The sequence below is a fragment of the Perca flavescens genome, chromosome 5 (genome assembly GCF_004354835.1).
Source record: "Perca flavescens isolate YP-PL-M2 chromosome 5, PFLA_1.0, whole genome shotgun sequence".
Classification (NCBI taxonomy): domain Eukaryota; kingdom Metazoa; phylum Chordata; class Actinopteri; order Perciformes; family Percidae; genus Perca; species Perca flavescens.
The window spans coordinates 36,579,511-36,598,436 of NC_041335.1; the positions used below are offsets into that span (position 1 = coordinate 36,579,511).

General features: G+C 42.1%; 1 protein-coding gene across 2 annotated transcripts in view; it reads left to right on the forward strand.

The window, feature by feature from the left end:
• The window catches only part of tcf7l1b (transcription factor 7 like 1b), an 89,989-nt gene that overhangs the window by 62,495 nt on the left and 8,568 nt on the right, over nucleotides 1-18,926 (forward strand). The window contains exons 6-11 of one of the 2 annotated variants that reach the window (XM_028577122.1): nucleotides 2,517-2,619; nucleotides 4,797-4,880; nucleotides 9,856-9,993; nucleotides 10,630-10,792; nucleotides 13,704-13,811; nucleotides 14,419-14,470. In XM_028577122.1, the coding sequence (XP_028432923.1) occupies nucleotides 2,517-2,619; nucleotides 4,797-4,880; nucleotides 9,856-9,993; nucleotides 10,630-10,792; nucleotides 13,704-13,811; nucleotides 14,419-14,470 (648 nt within the window). The remainder of the gene's footprint in view (nucleotides 1-2,516; nucleotides 2,620-4,796; nucleotides 4,881-9,855; nucleotides 9,994-10,629; nucleotides 10,793-13,703; nucleotides 13,812-14,418; nucleotides 14,471-18,926) is intronic. The other variant, XM_028577123.1, reaches the window with a different exon arrangement.

The window sequence follows — 18,926 nt, forward strand, 5'->3', positions numbered from 1 at the left end:
TTTTCCACCTTTTCTAGCCTTTACTTCCTTTGACCCCACTAATAATGCCCAAAATGATACCAAACTTCTACACTAGTACAAATAGGTTATGTACTCATAAAATGATGGATTGGAAAGTTTGTAAGTACACCAGAAGTTTATGAACACCTGCCTGCTGGCTTCTGCTCTCTGCTGCTGCTGCTGCTACCTGCAGTAAGACGAGTGCTTAGGGCCGTCTACAAATTACTACACCGAAAAGAGATACAACAAAAATATTTATTAATTTAATGATTAAATAAGGTAATGTCTCCAAACTTACCTCAGTTATTACTTGTCTCTTGCTAGTTATACTACAGCACTTACTTTAAAAAAATAAGTTAAATTAAAAAATATTTTTGTTGCATCTCTTTTCGGTGTTGTAATTTGTAGACAGCCCTAAGCACTCGTCTTACAGCAGCAGCAACAACAACAGAGAGCAGAAGCCAGCAGGCAAGTGTTCATAAACTTCTGGTGTACTTACAAACTTTCCAATCCATCGTTTTATGAGTACATAACCTATATGTACTACTGTAGACGTTTGGTATCATTTCGGGCATTATTAGTGGGGTCATTTACCAGATACAAACGTGGGTCCATTAGCCCCTGCGCTAAGCTATTCAGCTGATAACGCTGCTACGCTAACTCTCCCAATGTTAGACCCAGGTGAAAAAAGCTTCTGGGGGGGTGTTTGGCTCGAGGTCATGGTGCAAAGGACCCTAGGGTGAAATTACTCCGAACCATCACTTTAAAGAGTAAAATCCTTTTTATTTAACATGAAACAGCCCCGAAAATCCTCATCACCAAACTCCACCAGACTCCATTTAAATAATCAGTGATTTTATCATCATAAAACACACTTCATTTAAAGTGGACAGAAACAAAATAAAACGATCAAAAGCCATCTTGGTTCTTCTTTCCACTGTTCCAACAATCACCACTCTGGTTTGGTTGAAATAAACCCTTAATTCACCCATTTACATGTGATAATATGCTGGCTCTATACACGCTAAAAGTCCTGATTATTTACATGGAGTCTGGTGGGTTTGGCGTTCAGCCTGGTTTACAGGTGCCGCAGTTCTCGCTGGACCAATTTAAAAGATTTTTTCTTCACATTAGTCACTCAGACACCATAGTATTGGAAAATTACCTCTCAAGTTACCTTTTGAAGTGAAATTCCACATACAGGCTGTCAGTAATCTCGACTAGGTGGCTGTAAAAGCTACATTTTGTCAAAGCATCAGTTAAGATGAATTCACATAGTAACCAACGTGACCAAGCTGAACAGAAATATTGAAACATCCACAGAAAGCAGGAGGCAGACACCGTGGCGTGCACAGGGTCACGCTCGACAGGGTCACGAAGTCTGAAAAGGAAACAGTTTCTGTTTGAAACGTACTGAGCAAGTTTCTGTGGACATTTTGTTACTTTTTTCACCTTGAAAACTCACTATTGTAATCCCCAGAGTGAAAGGATGCAACTACAAACTTTATACAGCAACCCTTTCAAAGCTAGAGTGCGGAGTACCAAGAGCACGGAGATTGTTGTCTTTTGAGTTTCTGAAATGTATTCTTTCCTATTTCATGTTCCTCTTTTTTTTGTAATAAATGTCAATTTTGGGCATGAGAAATGTAAAGAGCAATCGGGAAGCAGGCCGATCAGTGATTTGGGGACACTGAAGGGGGTGGGATTAAATAAGTTTAACCCTTGGGTTGGCTTCCATTCGACCGTGCATCATCCTCCAAAACTCAAAACTGAACATCAACTCTATTTTTGGCCTCTTTTTGGCCTCACTCTTTTTTCTTTTTTTTTTACATTTTAGGCGTTTTTTTTCATTGTTTTTGGTGATTTTTTATACATATATTTTTACATAACACTTATTTTCACTACCATGTATGAACACCATCACCAACTTATATAGTTTTACACTTATTTTTGGAATTCATGGTCAATAATGCTCCATTTTTAGGAAACTGTACAGAATTGTTTAGTTAAAAAAGCAGGAATTATGAATTATTTAGACTAATATTAAAGGAAGGATTATCAAAGAAGAAAGAAATAAAGAAGAAAAACACCCCGAATTGTGAATGAAAATAGAGATCCGATCTTTTGTTGTACTTGCGAAACGCGTTGTATGGAATGATCAGTGTTATTTATGATCAAAATTAGGTAGTTAAAAAGAAATCCATATTTTCTGATATAGAAATTTAGAAAAGACAAACACAAGGGTTAAATCCTTCTTCTCACTTCTTTCTCAATATGTACACGAATCGACAAGTGTTCACCATTACTTTTGTTGTAATGACAATTATTAAGGTATTATGTTATTTATTTATGCATTTTGCTTTATTTCTTGTCTGCTGTTTCTGTTCTTTACGTATTTGAAATAAAAAAACTCCTCAATCAATCAAAGGTGATAGCAGATATTGTTTTAAATAAGTCAGTAAGAAGCTGCATGGTTTTTTAAAGCTGCTTTCTTCTGTCTTTGCCCCCCCCCCCAGGTATTCCTCGGACGCCTCACCCCTCGGAGCTCTCTCCGTACTACCCGCTGTCTCCCGGCGCCGTCGGATCCATCGCACACCCTCTGGGCTGGTTCATGCAGCAGTAAGTCCCGTTTATATTCAGCCGTCCACTCAGCCACATGTTTCTATCAACGCCGTTGGCCTCCATTGACTTACGTTACCGTGCGATGGGGTGGGAATTTAGGCTGTAGCGAGTAGTATGAAAGGGCGAAAATCCACATAGGGAGGTTGGTCGGGACAGGACTTTCACCCAGGAGACCGGGGATCGTGTCCCGCGTGTCACGTTTCCTAAACCCAACCTTCCCGTTGTCCCGCGTCTTGTTATTGTTTACCTAAACCCAACTGTCCCGTTCTTCTTTACCTAAACCCAACTGTCCCGTTCTTCTTTATCTAAACCCAACTGTCCCGTTCTTCTTTACCTAAACCCAACCGTCCCGTTCTTCTTTACCTAAACCCAACTGTCCCGTTCTTCTTTATCTAAACCCAACTGTCCCGTTCTTCTTTACGTAAACCCAACTGTCCCGTTCTTCTTTATCTAAACCCAACTGTCCCGTTCTTCTTTATCTAAACCCAACTGTCCCGTTCTTCTTTACCTAAACCCAACTGTCCCGTTCTTCTTTACCTAAACCCAACTGTCCCGTTCTTCTTTATCTAAACCCAACTGTCCTGTTCTTCTTTATCTAAACCCAACTGTCCCGTTCTTCTTTATCTAAACCCAACTGTCCCGTTCTTCTTTACCTAAACCCAACTGTCCCGTTCTTCTTTACCTAAACCCAACCGTCCCGTTCTTCTTTACGTAAACCCAAACGTCCCGTTCTTCTTTACCTGACCCCAACCCATCCACTGTATACGGCGTAGACATACACGCAGTAGCTCAAAATGTGTACGGATATGTTTACGCAAAGTCACAATGTCACGTTGTTTGTTCTGAGGCTACATCCGTAGTACCTTTTGGTTTCAAAACAAATTTCTTCTGCTACGTTTACGCCTCACGTCCACATTACTGCGGCGTTTCCGAGCCCCGAAAACGGAGTCTTTTGGAAACACTGCTGCCCCCGTTTTGGTTAGAAAACTCCGAGGTTGTTTTGTCGTCTGGACGGACACAAACGGAGACATTTGGAAACGACGACGCACATCAGTCAGTCTTATCAGTTAGGTAGCTTACAGACCTTTCAGTAACAGTTCCACCTCATCATCGCTCCAAGATAATACATCCCTGCTCTTACTTTTCACTGTTGTTCTTTCTCCAAAAGTATTTTCTGTATTTTTTAACTTCTACATCCATGATCTTCAACCGCGGAGTAACTTCAGACAGTCTGCTTCCTGTTTACACCGGCACGCACATGCCCAGTGTGTGTGTGAACGGTCATGTGATACGTGATGTCAGACGTGTTAATATGGACGGAGATTAGTTCTGCTACTGGAGCTAAAACTCTTGTGTGGACGGAGATCATTTTTGTCTCAAAACGGCGCTTAAAAATGAAAAGGTAGCAGCGTTGACGTGGCCTTAGTTTTAAATCACACCACAGTTTAAGTGGTGATGTTAGCCGATTCACATTGTGGCTAACTCCACGTGATGAGTCAAGATTTAGGAAAGCATCACAAACAGTTTGATAAAGTCCAAGTCAAGAAGCTAGTAAATGTATATACATTTTTTAGTTGTATGTTTTATGAACTGTTGTCTAAGTGCAGGTGCACCGTGTCAGAACAAAAATAAATGTGAACATTTGAGTTCAGCGGGAGGAATTTATGAACATTTATGGCTTTTGGTACGGCTCTCGTAATCAATTACAACGGTGCCGTTCCACAGGGAGAGGACTGGAGCTGATGAGTAGAGGATTAGTGCTGCTGGGTTAGCTGTCAGCTGGGTCTGATCCACCGCACACTGGAGCTTTCGCTCCCTCTGTCTCCGTCTGTCTCCATCTGTTTCTCTCTGTCTCTCTCTTGTCTCTCTCCGCCTCTATCTATCTCTATCTGTCTCCATGTGTCTCTCTCTGTCTCCATCTGTCTCTCTCTGTCTCTCTCCATCTCTATCTGTCTCTCTCCCTCTTCCTCTGTCTGTCTCCCTGTCAATTTAGTTCAATTTTTTCAATTTTCAATTTCAATTAGCTTTATTGGCATGACAAAATCAATACATCCGTGTTGCCAAAGCATATGAACAAGCAAACAAACAACAACGAGGAGTAAATACATCTGATATAATAATGATAAAAGTCAACCGGATAAACACTCTCTCTCTTGTCTCCCCCCGTCTCTCAGGCAGGGCCAGCCCATGTACTCCATCCCTCCGGGGGGATTCCGTCACCCCTACCCAGCGCTGGCGATGAATGCATCCATGTCCAGGTGAGCGGCTCATGTTCGGCCATACCCCCCCCAAAGGGAGACATGTAATATATGCTGCTGCTATGAGGAAAATAACAAAGCATCAGCCACGTTTAAAGTGCTTATATTATGCTTTCTGCGTTTTCCCTTACCTTTTATCGTGTTATATATCTTTTTTGTGCATGTTATAGGATTACAAAGTGAAAAAGCCCAAAGTCCCCCCCAAAGGGACTTACCATCTCCAACAGAAAACACTGTTCACCAACTGCTCCAAACAGCTCTATTGTAGTCCAGCCTTTACTTCAGAGACCAACGTGGTCACTTTGTAACACACGTTATAATGCTCACCTAGCTGCTAGCATGGCACGCCCTCATACTCTGCTTCTGACTGGCTAGTAGTCCTTACCTAGGTACTGTCAGGGCACGCCCTCATACTCTGCTTCTGACTGGCTAGTAGTCCTTACCTAGGTACTGTCAAGGCACGCCCTCATACTCTGCTTCTGACTGGCTAGTAGTCCTTACCTAGCTACTGTCAGGGCACTCCCTCATACTCTGCTTCTGACTGGCTAGTAGTCCATACCTAGGTACTGAGCATGTGCGACTCCCAACAAAGATGGAACAGAAGTGAGATGTCTCACTCTGTAGCTAAAACAGAGAGCTCAACACACAGGGTGAAAAGAGGAGCTGCAGCAATGTGCAGTACAACAAAATATTTTTTTTTTTTTTTTTTTTTATTAAACCATGTAAACCTATTCTGGTATAACATCTAAATACAATTATGAACCTGAAAATGAGCATAATATGAGCACTTTAAGTCCAATGTCTGAACCCATAGTCGATCTATAGTTGTGTCATTTTAATTTACATACTGAAGACCTTCACTTAAGCTTTTCACAGTCATTTTGTATTCATATTTAGACCGATACCGTGATGGATCATTATAGGATTGTCAGGCAACATATTGTTTATTGCGGACTTGCTGCATCGTGATATTATCGTTATCGTGAGCTGTGTATCGTACCGTGAGTTCCTCTGTGATTTCCACCCCCTATTGTTAAAATGTTTTGGCAAAATATTTTTATAGAATAAGCTTCTTTTTTCTTTCTTTTTTTTGAATAACACACTTTCAACTTCTGACAAAATTGTCGGATCATGAACAGGCAGCAGCGTCGGGAGCACAAAGGGATCTGAGGTTTAAGTCCATCGCAGCACAAGTTGAGCTTGTTAAATAGTGGGCGAAGGCGTTATTGGCATTCAGCGCTCCTCTCCTGTCTTTTCTCCCGGAGCGAAACTTCTGTGGTCGGGGCCAATGTTCTGGAAATACACACACACACACACACACACACGGCAGAGATGAAAGGGCTGAGAATCGATAATGACAAATCAAAGCTCATCTGAACCTGCACGTCCAATCAGACTAAACTCTCTGACCCTCTTCTTTTTTTTAAATTGGGCAGATTTGTAGCGAGCCTTCCGGTGATGGTACGAGATGAAATATTCAGGAGCGTCTCTGTGATCAATAGGATGTGCAGCACCGTCCTGAGACGGACTCGCAACAATCACCGCACACCTCACACCGCACACCTCACAGAAGTTTGTTTTTTTCCAAACTATTTAAGCGTCAGATTTGGTGCAAGCTAAATGCCGCGACCAACTTCAACATGAAGCGGTCTGCTCTTAACTTTGTCTGCATTTGTTCATCTAAAAGATGTCACTTTAAAAGCGTGATTATTACAAACTAAACAATGAAGCCAGAAAGCATTAAAGTAGGTATAAAAAAACCTAATTTCAACGTTATTATGAAGTCGAAATGGTTCATTGTTTACATTACTTGTATCTAGAAGATGTAACGTTCAAGTTGTTAATAGATAATGAGGTATAAAATGAAGCGAGAAAGAACTAAAGAATGAATACAATCTTATTTCAGTTCATTTTGATTTATAGTGGCTAATCCTAACAGAAGTAATCTCGGGACACTTTACAGATAGAGTAGGGCTGTGTCTCATTCCTCATACTTCCATCAGTATACTGCTAACGTGCACTGACCACTTCCTGCCGTAGCGCCCACTTTGGATGGTTAGTATCGTCCCAAACGGAACACTTATGTTCAAACGCTTACCGGAAATGAAGAGCGGGATGAGCGTGACGAACGCAGTGCATGGCAGCTGATTGGACGAATGCGTCACGTGGGTCTGGCTGGAATAGTAGTTCACCGAAACGTGTTTCTGAAAACATTTTAAGCGAGAAATAGGCCGTGCAGTTGCGGAATACGTCCCTGGTCCCTCCCTTTTTCCTGCTTTGCAGTCAAGATGGCGCCCGTTTGGTGCGAGCAGGGTCCATCGTTCCACACTGAACTTTTTGATCGTTTTTAGGGGGTCATCTGGGTACTTTCAGTGCGTTGACTTTTTGTGTTATCTACACTATATACTTAAAACTAAGTGTTTGAAGTGTGCAAGTAGGCGGTCTGAGACGCAGCCTAGGTCTAGACCACACTATAATTTACCCAGACTGCATTGGGAGCATTATTTTGACTGCGTGCCATCACTTGGAGCAGCAGTCATGAGGGACCGAGTGGGATGTTTACAGATTTAGTCGGTGAAGGTTTAGCACCCAGGGAACCATGTGGCCCCTCCTTCTTCATACAGCATGAATTATTGAGTGGTTCAAGGCAAAAGGAGGAAAATAAAGCCAAATATCAGTTCCTAGTAACAGATATTTGTATTACACCTCATGAATTAAAACACATTTCTTCCGTTAGGTCAGCTTTTATACTCTGTCAGAGAGTAAATGTTGAACGAGGAGTCAAAACGAGCTTCTAACTGTCTTTGTGTGTGAGTGTTTGCAGCGTTCTACCCAACGGTTAGAGTCAGGGTTATTAAAGGGTCAGGAAATCAGTTTGAGTCATTTTTTTTAAAGAAAGAAACCATGGAAACTTATAATTATTCCAGACCTGCAAAGATGAATCGATTAGTTGTCCACTATAAAATAAATCCCCAACTATATTGATAATCGATTAATCGCTTTGAGTCATTCTTAATGGAAAAAAAAGTCAAAACATTCTCTGATTCCAGCTTAAATTGTTAATGTGAATATCTTCTAGTGTCTTCTCTCCTCTGTGACAGTATAACTGAATATCTTTGAGTTGTTTTATCTTTTTGGGAAACACTGATCCACATTTCCTGACATTTTATCAACCAAACAACTTATCCATGAATCCAGAAAATAATCGACAGATAAATCATTGTTAGTTGCAGCTCTAATGCATTTATAATAGAAAAAAGAACATCAAAATGTGCACTCAAGTGTGGAAGGGCTCTGTGAGGGCAACAGGAGGCGACGTTTGATCGGTCTGGTTTACCAGCGAACCTCTGTGAACCGGACGAGAGGAAGTAGGTCAGCTGACCTGGCACACGAGCGCCCCGCGTCACCCTCCGGGCCCACTGCGTCCGTCCGGACTGAACTCATACGCACAATGAGCTACATGCCTGCCTTTTCGTCCAAATAAAGAGTTCTTCAAAAGCCCCTTTTTTATTATAGCAATGGCTGCGGAAAAAAAGTGGAGTGTGTTGTTGCCATGGCGAAAGCATGGCCGTGACACCTGAAACCACTTTCCTTACCAGGTTCCAGAGAGAGCGCTCCGACAGCCCCCGTGCACACACAGAACACCTTTCACTAATAGTCTCGCTTCTATTTCCAATTGTTAGCACAATGGAGCATTGTAATGAACAGCACTGGCACACACTCTAGTTAATGGGCAGTCGGAAAATGACTCCATTTTAATTCTTTTAACATGTCACACATGCAACCTATATATACACATACACGCACACACACACCTTATGACATGTTAAGAATGCAACCTATATACACACACACACACACACACACACACACACACATACACATACACACACACACACACACACACACCTTATGACATGTTCAGTATGCAACCTAAACACAAACACGCACACATTAACCTTATGACATGTTCAGTATGCAACCTGCACACACACACACACACACACACACACACACACGCACACACTTACCTTATGACATGTTCAGTATGCTACCTGCACACACACACACACACACACACACACACACGCACACACTTACCTTATGACATGTTCAGTATGCAACCTACACACACACGCACACACGCACACACTTACCTTATGACAGGTTCAGTATGCAACCTGCACACACACACACACACACACACACACACACACACACACATGCACACACTTACCTTATGACAGGTTCAGTATGCAACCTGCACACACACACACACACACACACACACACGCACACACTTACCTTATGACATGTTCAGTATGCTACCTGCACACACACACACACACACACACACACACACACACACTTACCTTATGACATGTTCAGTATGCAACCTGCACACACACACACACACACACACGCACACACGCACACACTTACCTTATGACAGGTTCAGTATGCAACCTGCACACACACACACACACACACACACACACACACACACACACACGCACACACTTACCTTATGACAGGTTCAGTATGCAACCTGCACACACACACACACACACACACACACACACGCACACACACACACTTACCTTATGACAGGTTCAGTATGCAACCTGCACACACACACACACACACACACACACACACACGCACACACGCACACACTTACCTTATGACAGGTTCAGTATGCAACCTACAGTCACACACGTAAAGATATTGAGTTTACTGTCAAGGGAGTGAAGAAACTTGAAAATATTCACGTTACAGTGAGCTGGAATCAGAGAATATTTGACTTTTTTTTTTTCATAAAGAAAATGACTCAGACCGATTAAACAGATTATGAAAATAGTTGCCGATTCATGTAACAGTTGACAACTAACAGCTGATTCATCTCTGCAGCTGTGAAATGCATGCCATCTGAATATGGTTCCCACCGACTGATCAACCCTTGTCTCCATCACAGCTTGGTGTCCAGCCGTTTCTCCCCCCACATGGTGACTCCGCCCCCGCACGGCCTCCACCAGACGGGCATCCCCCACCCGGCCATCGTGTCCCCGGCCATCAAACAGGAGCCCGGCGACATGAGCCCCTCCATGCACGCGTAAGAACCCTTTAAAACACGTCTTTTATCTGGTTCAAACCCTGCTGTTATTGATATTGTGTCGTCGTGGTATCATCGCAGTGTTAATCACAACAAAATATCATCAGAAAACTGCACGTTGAAATTTTTCATTTCATTTGTCATTCTTTTTTTAGTGGAGCCTTTTATGTTCAATTCAGTAAAATAATGTTAGATATTATTTCCTTTCATTTAATTTAAATTCAACAGGCAGTTTGTTGTATTTCAGCAGAATGTTGAAAGCAGCAGAACTGACATAAACATGTTTATTTCTCGCTAGTAATGTAGTTATCGCGATATTAACCGGAAAAAAACATTCTAAAACTGACATCAAATCATCATTAGATCAACATAAGACATCGTAGGACATGAAGGAAGGGCTTTATCACTTTTTAAACCTATAGCATGCACAAACAAATATACTGTATATAACACGATAAAGCATAATATGAGCACTTTAAGTCTGTTTGTTTTACATCTCGGCACACAGAAGCCCCTCCCTCGTATCGTGCGGCCCTACCGCACAATGTCTCGCCCTTGTTTTGGCGTTAACTCACCAGCACCTCTCCCACCGCTCGGGGTTTATTAACGCCATGTTTTTTGGATGTTTGGGATTAGCAGGAAGTCGCCCATTCCTCCCAAGAAAGAAGAGGACAAGAGGCCTCACATCAAGAAGCCCCTGAATGCCTTCATGCTGTACATGAAGGAGATGAGAGCCAAAGTGGTGGCCGAGTGCACGCTGAAGGAGAGCGCCGCCATCAACCAGATCCTCGGCAGACGGGTGAGCAGCACGGACGGGCGTGGGTTGGTCTGTGTGTGTGTGTGTGTGTGTGCGGGGGGGGTAAATTATGTCTCCCTCTGATATTTAGAAGAGGGAGATTTGTCCCCCATCAAAAAAATGTGAAAGACAACCCACTCCCCAAAAGAGGTCAAAAGAACTGTGTGTGTGTGTGTCTCTGCATGTGTGTGTGTGTGTGTGTGTGTCTGCGTGTGTGTGTCTCTGCGTGTGTGTGTGTGTGTCTTTGCACTCTGTGTGTGTGTGTGTGTGTGTGTGTCTCTGTGTGTGTGTCTTTGCGCTCTGTGTGTGTGTGTGTGTCTGGATCTCTGTGTGTCTCTGCATCTCTGCATCTGGGAAGTCATTTTCAGCAGGGGGTGCGGGGTGCTGGCGCCGGGGGGGGCGAAGAACAACTCAACCTCTGCCTCCCCCCCCCTCCATGAAGTCCGCTACATACAGTGCGAACTAAATGGGCACTAAATCACATGCCAATCACTACTGGTCAAAAGATTCCTTTGCAGCGGCCCGGGTTTAAATCCGACCTGTGGCCCTTTGCTGCGTGTCATTCCCTCTCTCTCTCCCCCTTTCCTGTCTATCCACTGTCACTATCGAATAAAAAATAATTAAAAAAAAGATGAATGACTAGTCCAGCTGAGCAGGCATCAAGTATGCCTTTCCAGTTCAATAAACCAAGTACTGCCATCTGACTCACACATCACAAGACAATGTTACAATAAATTAAATCATACCAAAGCGTTGTATGGCTCAAGACTATGGCGATATAATATTCACTAAAAATCACCCAAGCAGAAAGCACAATAGTAATTCTGAAACGTGATTGACTGAAGATACAACAATGCCATCACACAACACAGCTGAGTGCAGGTTGTAAAATAACAGTCACTTAGTCAGCTGGCTACTTCACAAACTGCAAAAGCCAACATAGAGGCTACTGCACTTGACCACTACGTCTCACACAGGCCTATAGCAGCATCACAAAATTATGATGCCATTCGTCTGATATGCATGGCATTTCAATAAACTAAACAAAATATGTACATTATCTGGTCACACGGTCACAACAGATTATATTAACCTACTCAATTTACAGATAGCATAATAGCTCTTACCTTTAGAAGTTCTAATTTCTTGTCTTTTTCTTTGCAAAGTCGCAGATCAAATCCTCAAAGTCCAGCTCCCTCAGCAGCTCGCTAACCCCTACTACACAAGCGCTGCTGTGTGTTGGGAGCACTTTACAGGCAACGCAACAAATGTCTCCGCTGGACAGTGAATATAGAATCCACTCCCGTGGTACCGTTTCACCGTTGTGAAGGTGTCGGGTCAGTGCCCTAGTGAGAGAGCGGGTCTTTCTGCCGCCAGCCTCGTCCCCCCCTCCGAGATGCTGGACATTTAGCCGCCGATTCTGAAAGGCTAATATCCCTCTGGGTATAACTTCCTCCCGGACGGTCTCTGTAATCGGTCCCCGTAGTGCAGGGTCTTCAGAGATGATGGTACCTGAGGGGCCATTACCTTGTTCTGTAATGCTGATGACCGGCCTCATCTCTGTCTTTTTCCACAACAACTTCGCTAAAGTTAACGTTAGCCACCGTTAGCTGTGGCTGAGTGTAGCTGGTAGAAGGCAGCGATTCTTCCAAGCTAACGTTGGCTAGCTCCTCGACATCCTCCTCTTCGTCATTCCCAGCTCTTTTTAAAAAAGCTATTTATTCGCGGGACATTTTTTATAGCAGCCGCTTTTTTCTCTCTCTTTTCCACACTTTCACTCGCTGATGCAACCCAATCTGACCGGGGATCAGTTACTAATTAATTCCACTCTTTCAATCTCAACGCGTTCTTAGAAAGCTGATCTTGGATCAGTGCGATGTAAACAACCTGCTCTATGCCCACCCACCTTTATCTTTAGCCAATCTACACAGTGCATGCGGTCTTCTCCCAATCATTACATTAAACAACTTGTATTTTATTCTGATTGGATAATTATCACCATAATGATTAATGCCCATTGGGTAATACGGGCTTGATCGCAGTTTGCCAACAACGGGTGCTGCCACCAACAGGGGGTGCTGCAGCACCCCTACTTCCCGCGCCTATGCATCTGTGTGTGTGTGTTACTGCGTGTGTGTGTGTCTCTGCGTGTGTGTGTGTCTCTGCTTGTGTGTGTGTCTCTCTGCGTGTGTGTGTCTTTGCGCTCTGTGTGTGTGTGTGTGTCTGCATCTCTGTGTGTCTCTGCATCTGTGTGTGTGTTACTGCGTGTGTGTGCGTGTCTCTGCGTGTGTTTGTCTCTGTGTGTGTGTGTGTGTGTCTCTGCGTGTATGTGTGTGTGTCTCTGTATGTGTGTGTGTGTGTCTCTTTGCGTGTGTGTCTTTGTGCTTGTGTGTGTCTTTGCGCACATGTGTTTGTGTCTTTGCGCGCGCGTGTGTGTGTGTGTCTGCGTGTGTGTCTCTGCATCTGTGTGTGTGTTTCTCCGTGTGTGTGTCTCTGCATGTGTGTGTGTGTGTGTGTGTGTGTGTCTCTGCGTGTGTCTCTGCTTGTGTGTGTGTGTGTCTCTGCGTGTGTGTGTGTCTTTGTGTGCGTGTGTCTCTGCGTATGTGTCTCTGCGTGTGTGTGTGTTTGTGAGTCTCTCTGCGTGTGTGTCTCTGTGTCTCTGTGTGTGTGTGTCTCTGCGTGTGTGTCTCTGCGTCTGTGTGTCTTTGCGCACGCGTGTGTCTCTGCATGTGTGTGTGTCTCTGCGTGTGTGTCTGTGTGTGTGTCTCTGCATGTGTGTGTGTCTCTGCGTGTGTGTCTGTGTGTGTGTCTCTGCATGTGTGCGTGTGTGCGCGTGCGTGCGTGTATAGTTTGCATGTGTGTGTGTGTGTGTGTCCAGCAGCCCTTTGATAATACCTGCTGTCTCTGTCCACAGTGGCATTCCCTGTCCCGAGAGGAACAGGCCAAATACTACGAGCTGGCCAGAAAGGAGAGGCAACTGCACTCGCAGCTCTACCCGGGCTGGTCCGCACGAGACAACTATGTGAGTAGCTTCCATCGTCGGCTTTCATCTCACACAAAGGAGTACAGGAAGTTAGTTTCAGTCAGACACCGCTCTGTTAGTTCATTCTAGAAAGAAATAACTTCCGGGTAGACAGCGGGCCTTCCGTTTGAATCGTGGAGATATGTGAAATAGGCAAAAACTTGTTTCATTTCTGTTGTCCTATTCAGCCGTGACTGTAACGTTTAAAGATATCCAGTTAAGCACGAGGGTGTGACCTATCTGTGGTCTCTGCCGTTGCCGTGCTTGCGTCCCTCCCTTACCCCTCCTACCACTTCCTGTGGCCACTTGGTCAGTGTGAACGCAAATGGCAAAACCAGTTTTGGGGGAGAGTAGTTAGTAGAACTGTTTAGAAGAGGACTGTTCCTATAACTACGTTCCTGTAACTACTTGGTCGGAAAGAGGCTTAACTGGATGTCACAGACAGGTTTGGGAATTGGCAGACTGTTCCCACGAAGCATTCCTGCATATGCACGGGACGGACGTTATCGCTAATGAACGCTGTGATTGGGTCTATACGTCGAAGTGGTTGAAGTGGTTTCCTTTCACTATGAAAACTGTTTTTAACAGCGTTGTTTTATCCGTGCAGGGAAAGCGGAAAAAGAGGAAGAGAGACAATAAACCCGACTCCAAACCAGAAGGTAAGGGGCCTTTTCTTCTTTCTTTATATGGATTTTATTCTTCACAAACTGGAATCAGAGATAATACAGGGTACCCGCGGTGTCTTAAAAGTCTTAAAAAGGTCTTTTAGGCTCCAACATTTTTTGTCACATACAGCAAACATCTCCTCACTATCTGCTACATGCCTGTCCCCTGAACACACTGTAAAAAAACATATCCTCACTATCTGCTAGCTGCCTGTCCCCTGAACACACTGTAAAAAACATCTCCTCACTATCTGCTAGCTGCCTGTCCCCTGAACACACTGTAAAAAACATCTCCTCACTATCTGCTAGCTGCCTGTCCCCTGAACACACTGTAAAAAACATCTCCTCACTATCTGCTAGCTGCTGTTTTGTTTGAAAATACTTTGAACGTCAACAAGAATTGACGTCACCCAACATCACTTAGAGCACCTTTAATTATAATATTCGAAAGACAAGGCCTTAAGAGTCTTTCTTTAGAAAGTCTTCAATCTCATTTACAAAGGTCTAACATTTGTATTGTCCTTTCATAAGATTAAATAACTTAGGCTATGTTCACACTTTGCGTCTTTTGAAGCTGCCAGCGTCTGTTTTACATTAGGGTCCTGTTGATTAAAATGCTCCACCACTTTGTTTTATCTAACGTTATGACCTCTCTCTTTCTCTCTCTCTCTGTTCTTTCTCTAGCTCGCTCCACCACTTTGTTTAATCTAACGTTATGACCTCTCTCTCTCTCTCTGTTCTTTCTCTAGCTTGCTCCACCACTTTGTTTTATCTAACGTTAGCACCTCTCTCTCTCTCTCTCTCTCTCTGTTCTTTCTATAGCTCGCTCCACCACTTTGTTTAATCTAACGTTATGACCACTCTCTCTCCTTTCTCTAGCTCGCTCCACCACTTTGTTTAATCTAACGTTATGACCACTCTCTCTCTCTCCTTTCTCTAGCTCGCTCCACCTCTTTGTTTTATCTAACGTTTGCTCCACATAGCGCTCTAGGATACTGTAGCAGTAGCTGTTGTTATAGCAACGAAAGACGTTTTTTTTTTTTTTTTTTTTTTTTACTACAAAAGTGCCCTATAGTCAACCTTTTCTTATCAAAAAAGATGCCACGTGTGAACATAGCCTTAATGGTATTAAAAAGGTCTTAACAAATCTTAAATTGACCTGGTGGAAACCTGGGGGTACCTGGTAATAACCGTAGCGAGGGCTTTATATTTCTGCGATGCTGAACCTTTCTTCTTTAGTTTTTTTTTTTTCTCTACCTTTCCTGCATGGATTCTTCTCCTTCACTAACACTCCCTAACTTCTTTCCCTGCTCCTGTACGTTGACGAGCAGCTTATGAGGTTCAGTGCTAATAGCGGCAGGTATGTCTGCTGTAATGTGTGCAAAATAAGACAGCCTTCCACCCTTCAGTGCACATTCACATGTCATGGTTCTTTTTTCTCCATCATACATGCACTAGGGCTGCATAACGATGATTAATCTGTCGATTATTTTCTGGATTATTTGAGTAGTTGTTTGGTCAGAAAACGGTGAAAAATGTGGATCAGTGTTTCCCAAAAAGCCCAAGACGACGTCCTCAAATGTCTCGTTTTGTCCCCAACTCAAAGAGATTCAGTTTACTGTCCCAGAGGAGAGAAAAGACTACAACAATATTCACATTTAAGAAAGCTGCAAGCAGATTATCAAAATAGTTGGGTGATTCCTTTAATAGTTGACTATTTATCGATTCATCTTTGCAGCTCTAAAATGCACACCATCTTGTAACAATGCATTATGTAATAATCTGCCACATTTTGTAATAAAAACCTGAACCCGATATGTCACATGGTGCATTATGTAACAGCCAACCAAAATGGATGTCTTCATTCCATTTTTTTTAGAATATTGTCAGGTTTATTTTATGAATTGTAGCGTGAATCATGGCAAAAATAAACTATTTGTCCAGTAGGTTAGTATTACCTTTCATCACTGAATGTATTACACATTTGGTTCAGGGTTTACAAAATGCGTCAGATTATTACATAATGGAAGTATACATTTATCACATTTTGACATTTTATTACGTAATGCATCGTTGCAAGCATGTTTAACCCTTGTGTTGTCTTCCTGTCCACCATGCAGCGTTTTGTTGCTCTGGGTAAAAAGGAAAAAAAAAAAAAGTCAAATTTGAAATTTTTTGTCAGCGTTTTGGTCATCATTTTGTCGCTTTTGCCGATGTTTTTGTTAATTTCTTAGACATTTTTGTCATTTTTCCGAACGTTTTTGACAATTTTATTTTTTTACAGTTTTGTTGGGTTTTTTTTTCCAACTTTTTTGTCACTTTCTTCAACATTCTTTAAAAAAAAAATACAAAATTCAAATACTATGAATTGTACGGAAGAGGTGAAAAATGTATTTGAGTTCAGAATTCTGACTTTATTCTTCTGAGAATAAAGTCAGAATTCTGAACTCAAATACTCAAATCAAATCTCAAATACATTTTTCACCATTGGCCCTAAACCTCTTCTGTAGAATTGAAAACCAAACACCCAAATTCATTGACAGTGTCATGTCACTCAAGTAAAGTGTAACCCGTGTTTGTGGGGGTGGCCGGAGCTCAAGTCGTAGGGAGTTGGGTTAGGATCACCTCCTGGGCACTGCCAAGGTGCGCTTGAGCAAGGCACCGAACCCCCCAAAAGTGCTCACTCTGACATCTCTCCATTAGCGTGATAGCATGTATACAGTATAGGCCAAAAGTTTGGACACACCTTCTTATTCAATGTGTTGCCTTTATTTTCATGACTATTTACATTGTAGATTCTCACTGAAGGCATAAAAACTATGAATGAACACATATGGAATTATGTACTTAACAAAAAAGTGTGAAATAACTGAAAACATGTCTTATATTTTAGATTCTTCAAAGTAGCCACCCTTTGCTTTTTTTTGATAACTCAGCAAACCCTTGGTGTTCTCTCAATGAGCTTCATGAGGTAGTCACCTGAAATGGTTTTACCTTCACAGGTGTGCTTTGTCAGGGTTAATTAGTGGAATTGTTTCCCTTATTAATAAAAAAGCAAAGGGTGGCTACTTTGAAGAATTTAAAATATAATAATAATAATAATAATAATTACACTTTTTTTGTTAAGTACATATTTCCATATGTGTTCATTCATAGTTTTGATGCCTTCAGTGAGAATCTACAATGTAAATAGTCATGAAAATAAAAGGGAAACGCACTGAATGAGAAGGTGTGCCCAAACTTTTGGCCTGTACTGTTATGGAGGACTAAAAGTGCCACAATTAAATAAATAAATACACCATTAAATAATTACTTAAATGTGTCATTAATTAATTAAAATTAGAATTAAATACATAAATGTGTTACTAAATGTGTCATTAATTAATTCAAATACCGATTAATTTTATGTAAAATACGTATATAATTATTTGTCACAATTAAATAAATAAATACACCATTAAATAATTACTTAAATGTGTCATTAATTAATTAAAATTAGAATTAAATACATTATTGTGTAATTAAATGTGTCATTAATTAATTCAAATACCGATTTATTTTATGTAAAATACATATGTAATTATTTCACTATTTACATTTACATTTCATGATCCTGCGTTGCAGTGCTTCATGAATTACTTAAAACTGTCAAACTGACCCATCAAAGTCCGGAGCTAACATAAATCTAGTCTGATCCATTGCTTTGGTCTGAAGTAGAGTACTTGGATAGAGACAATGGAGGATCTCCGTGAACTTTCCAGAGAGTTGGTTAGAGACATTTAAACTTAGCAGAGGATGTAGAAGCAGGACCTGTTGACCCAGAGCATGTAGCTAGTAAAGCAGAGGAACTTATTGAAGTTGTTGGAGTCATTTCCGCACTTTCCGGCGAAGATATCGACCACAGAGTGATTGCAAATCTAGAAGAAGTTGTCCACCGCTTCTCTGGTACCAGGGGCATCAGGCCCAACACACACAGGGACCGGGCGTTTGGCGTTTGACATACCGAGTGCAGTTCTGGAGCATCAACTTCTTTGTGGAGTTCCCGAAAGTTCAAATTGCAGCGATGTTCGGAGTGTCAAAGAGGACCATCAGGAGGCGCATGCAACAATACAGTTTAAGGTATTTACACTTAATTCATGAGTTTTATGTTTATGAATTGCTGCTCTCATACACTCGGAAAGAATATGACGTGTAAGGTAACATTACTTGATGTTGTGTTTTTATTGTTTGTACAGAAAGACAGATCTCTATTCAGCTGTGAATGATGAGGAGTTAGACCGTATTGTAAGTGAAATTCACAGAAGTCATCCAAACACGGCTACAAGCTAATGCGTGGTCACCTGAATGCAAGAGGTGTGCATGTTCCAAGTGAGTATAATAATATGGGCATTATTTAAATGTATTTTTAATTTGGAGCTCTGCCCCTTTGAAAGTTGAAGGAAGCCCGCTT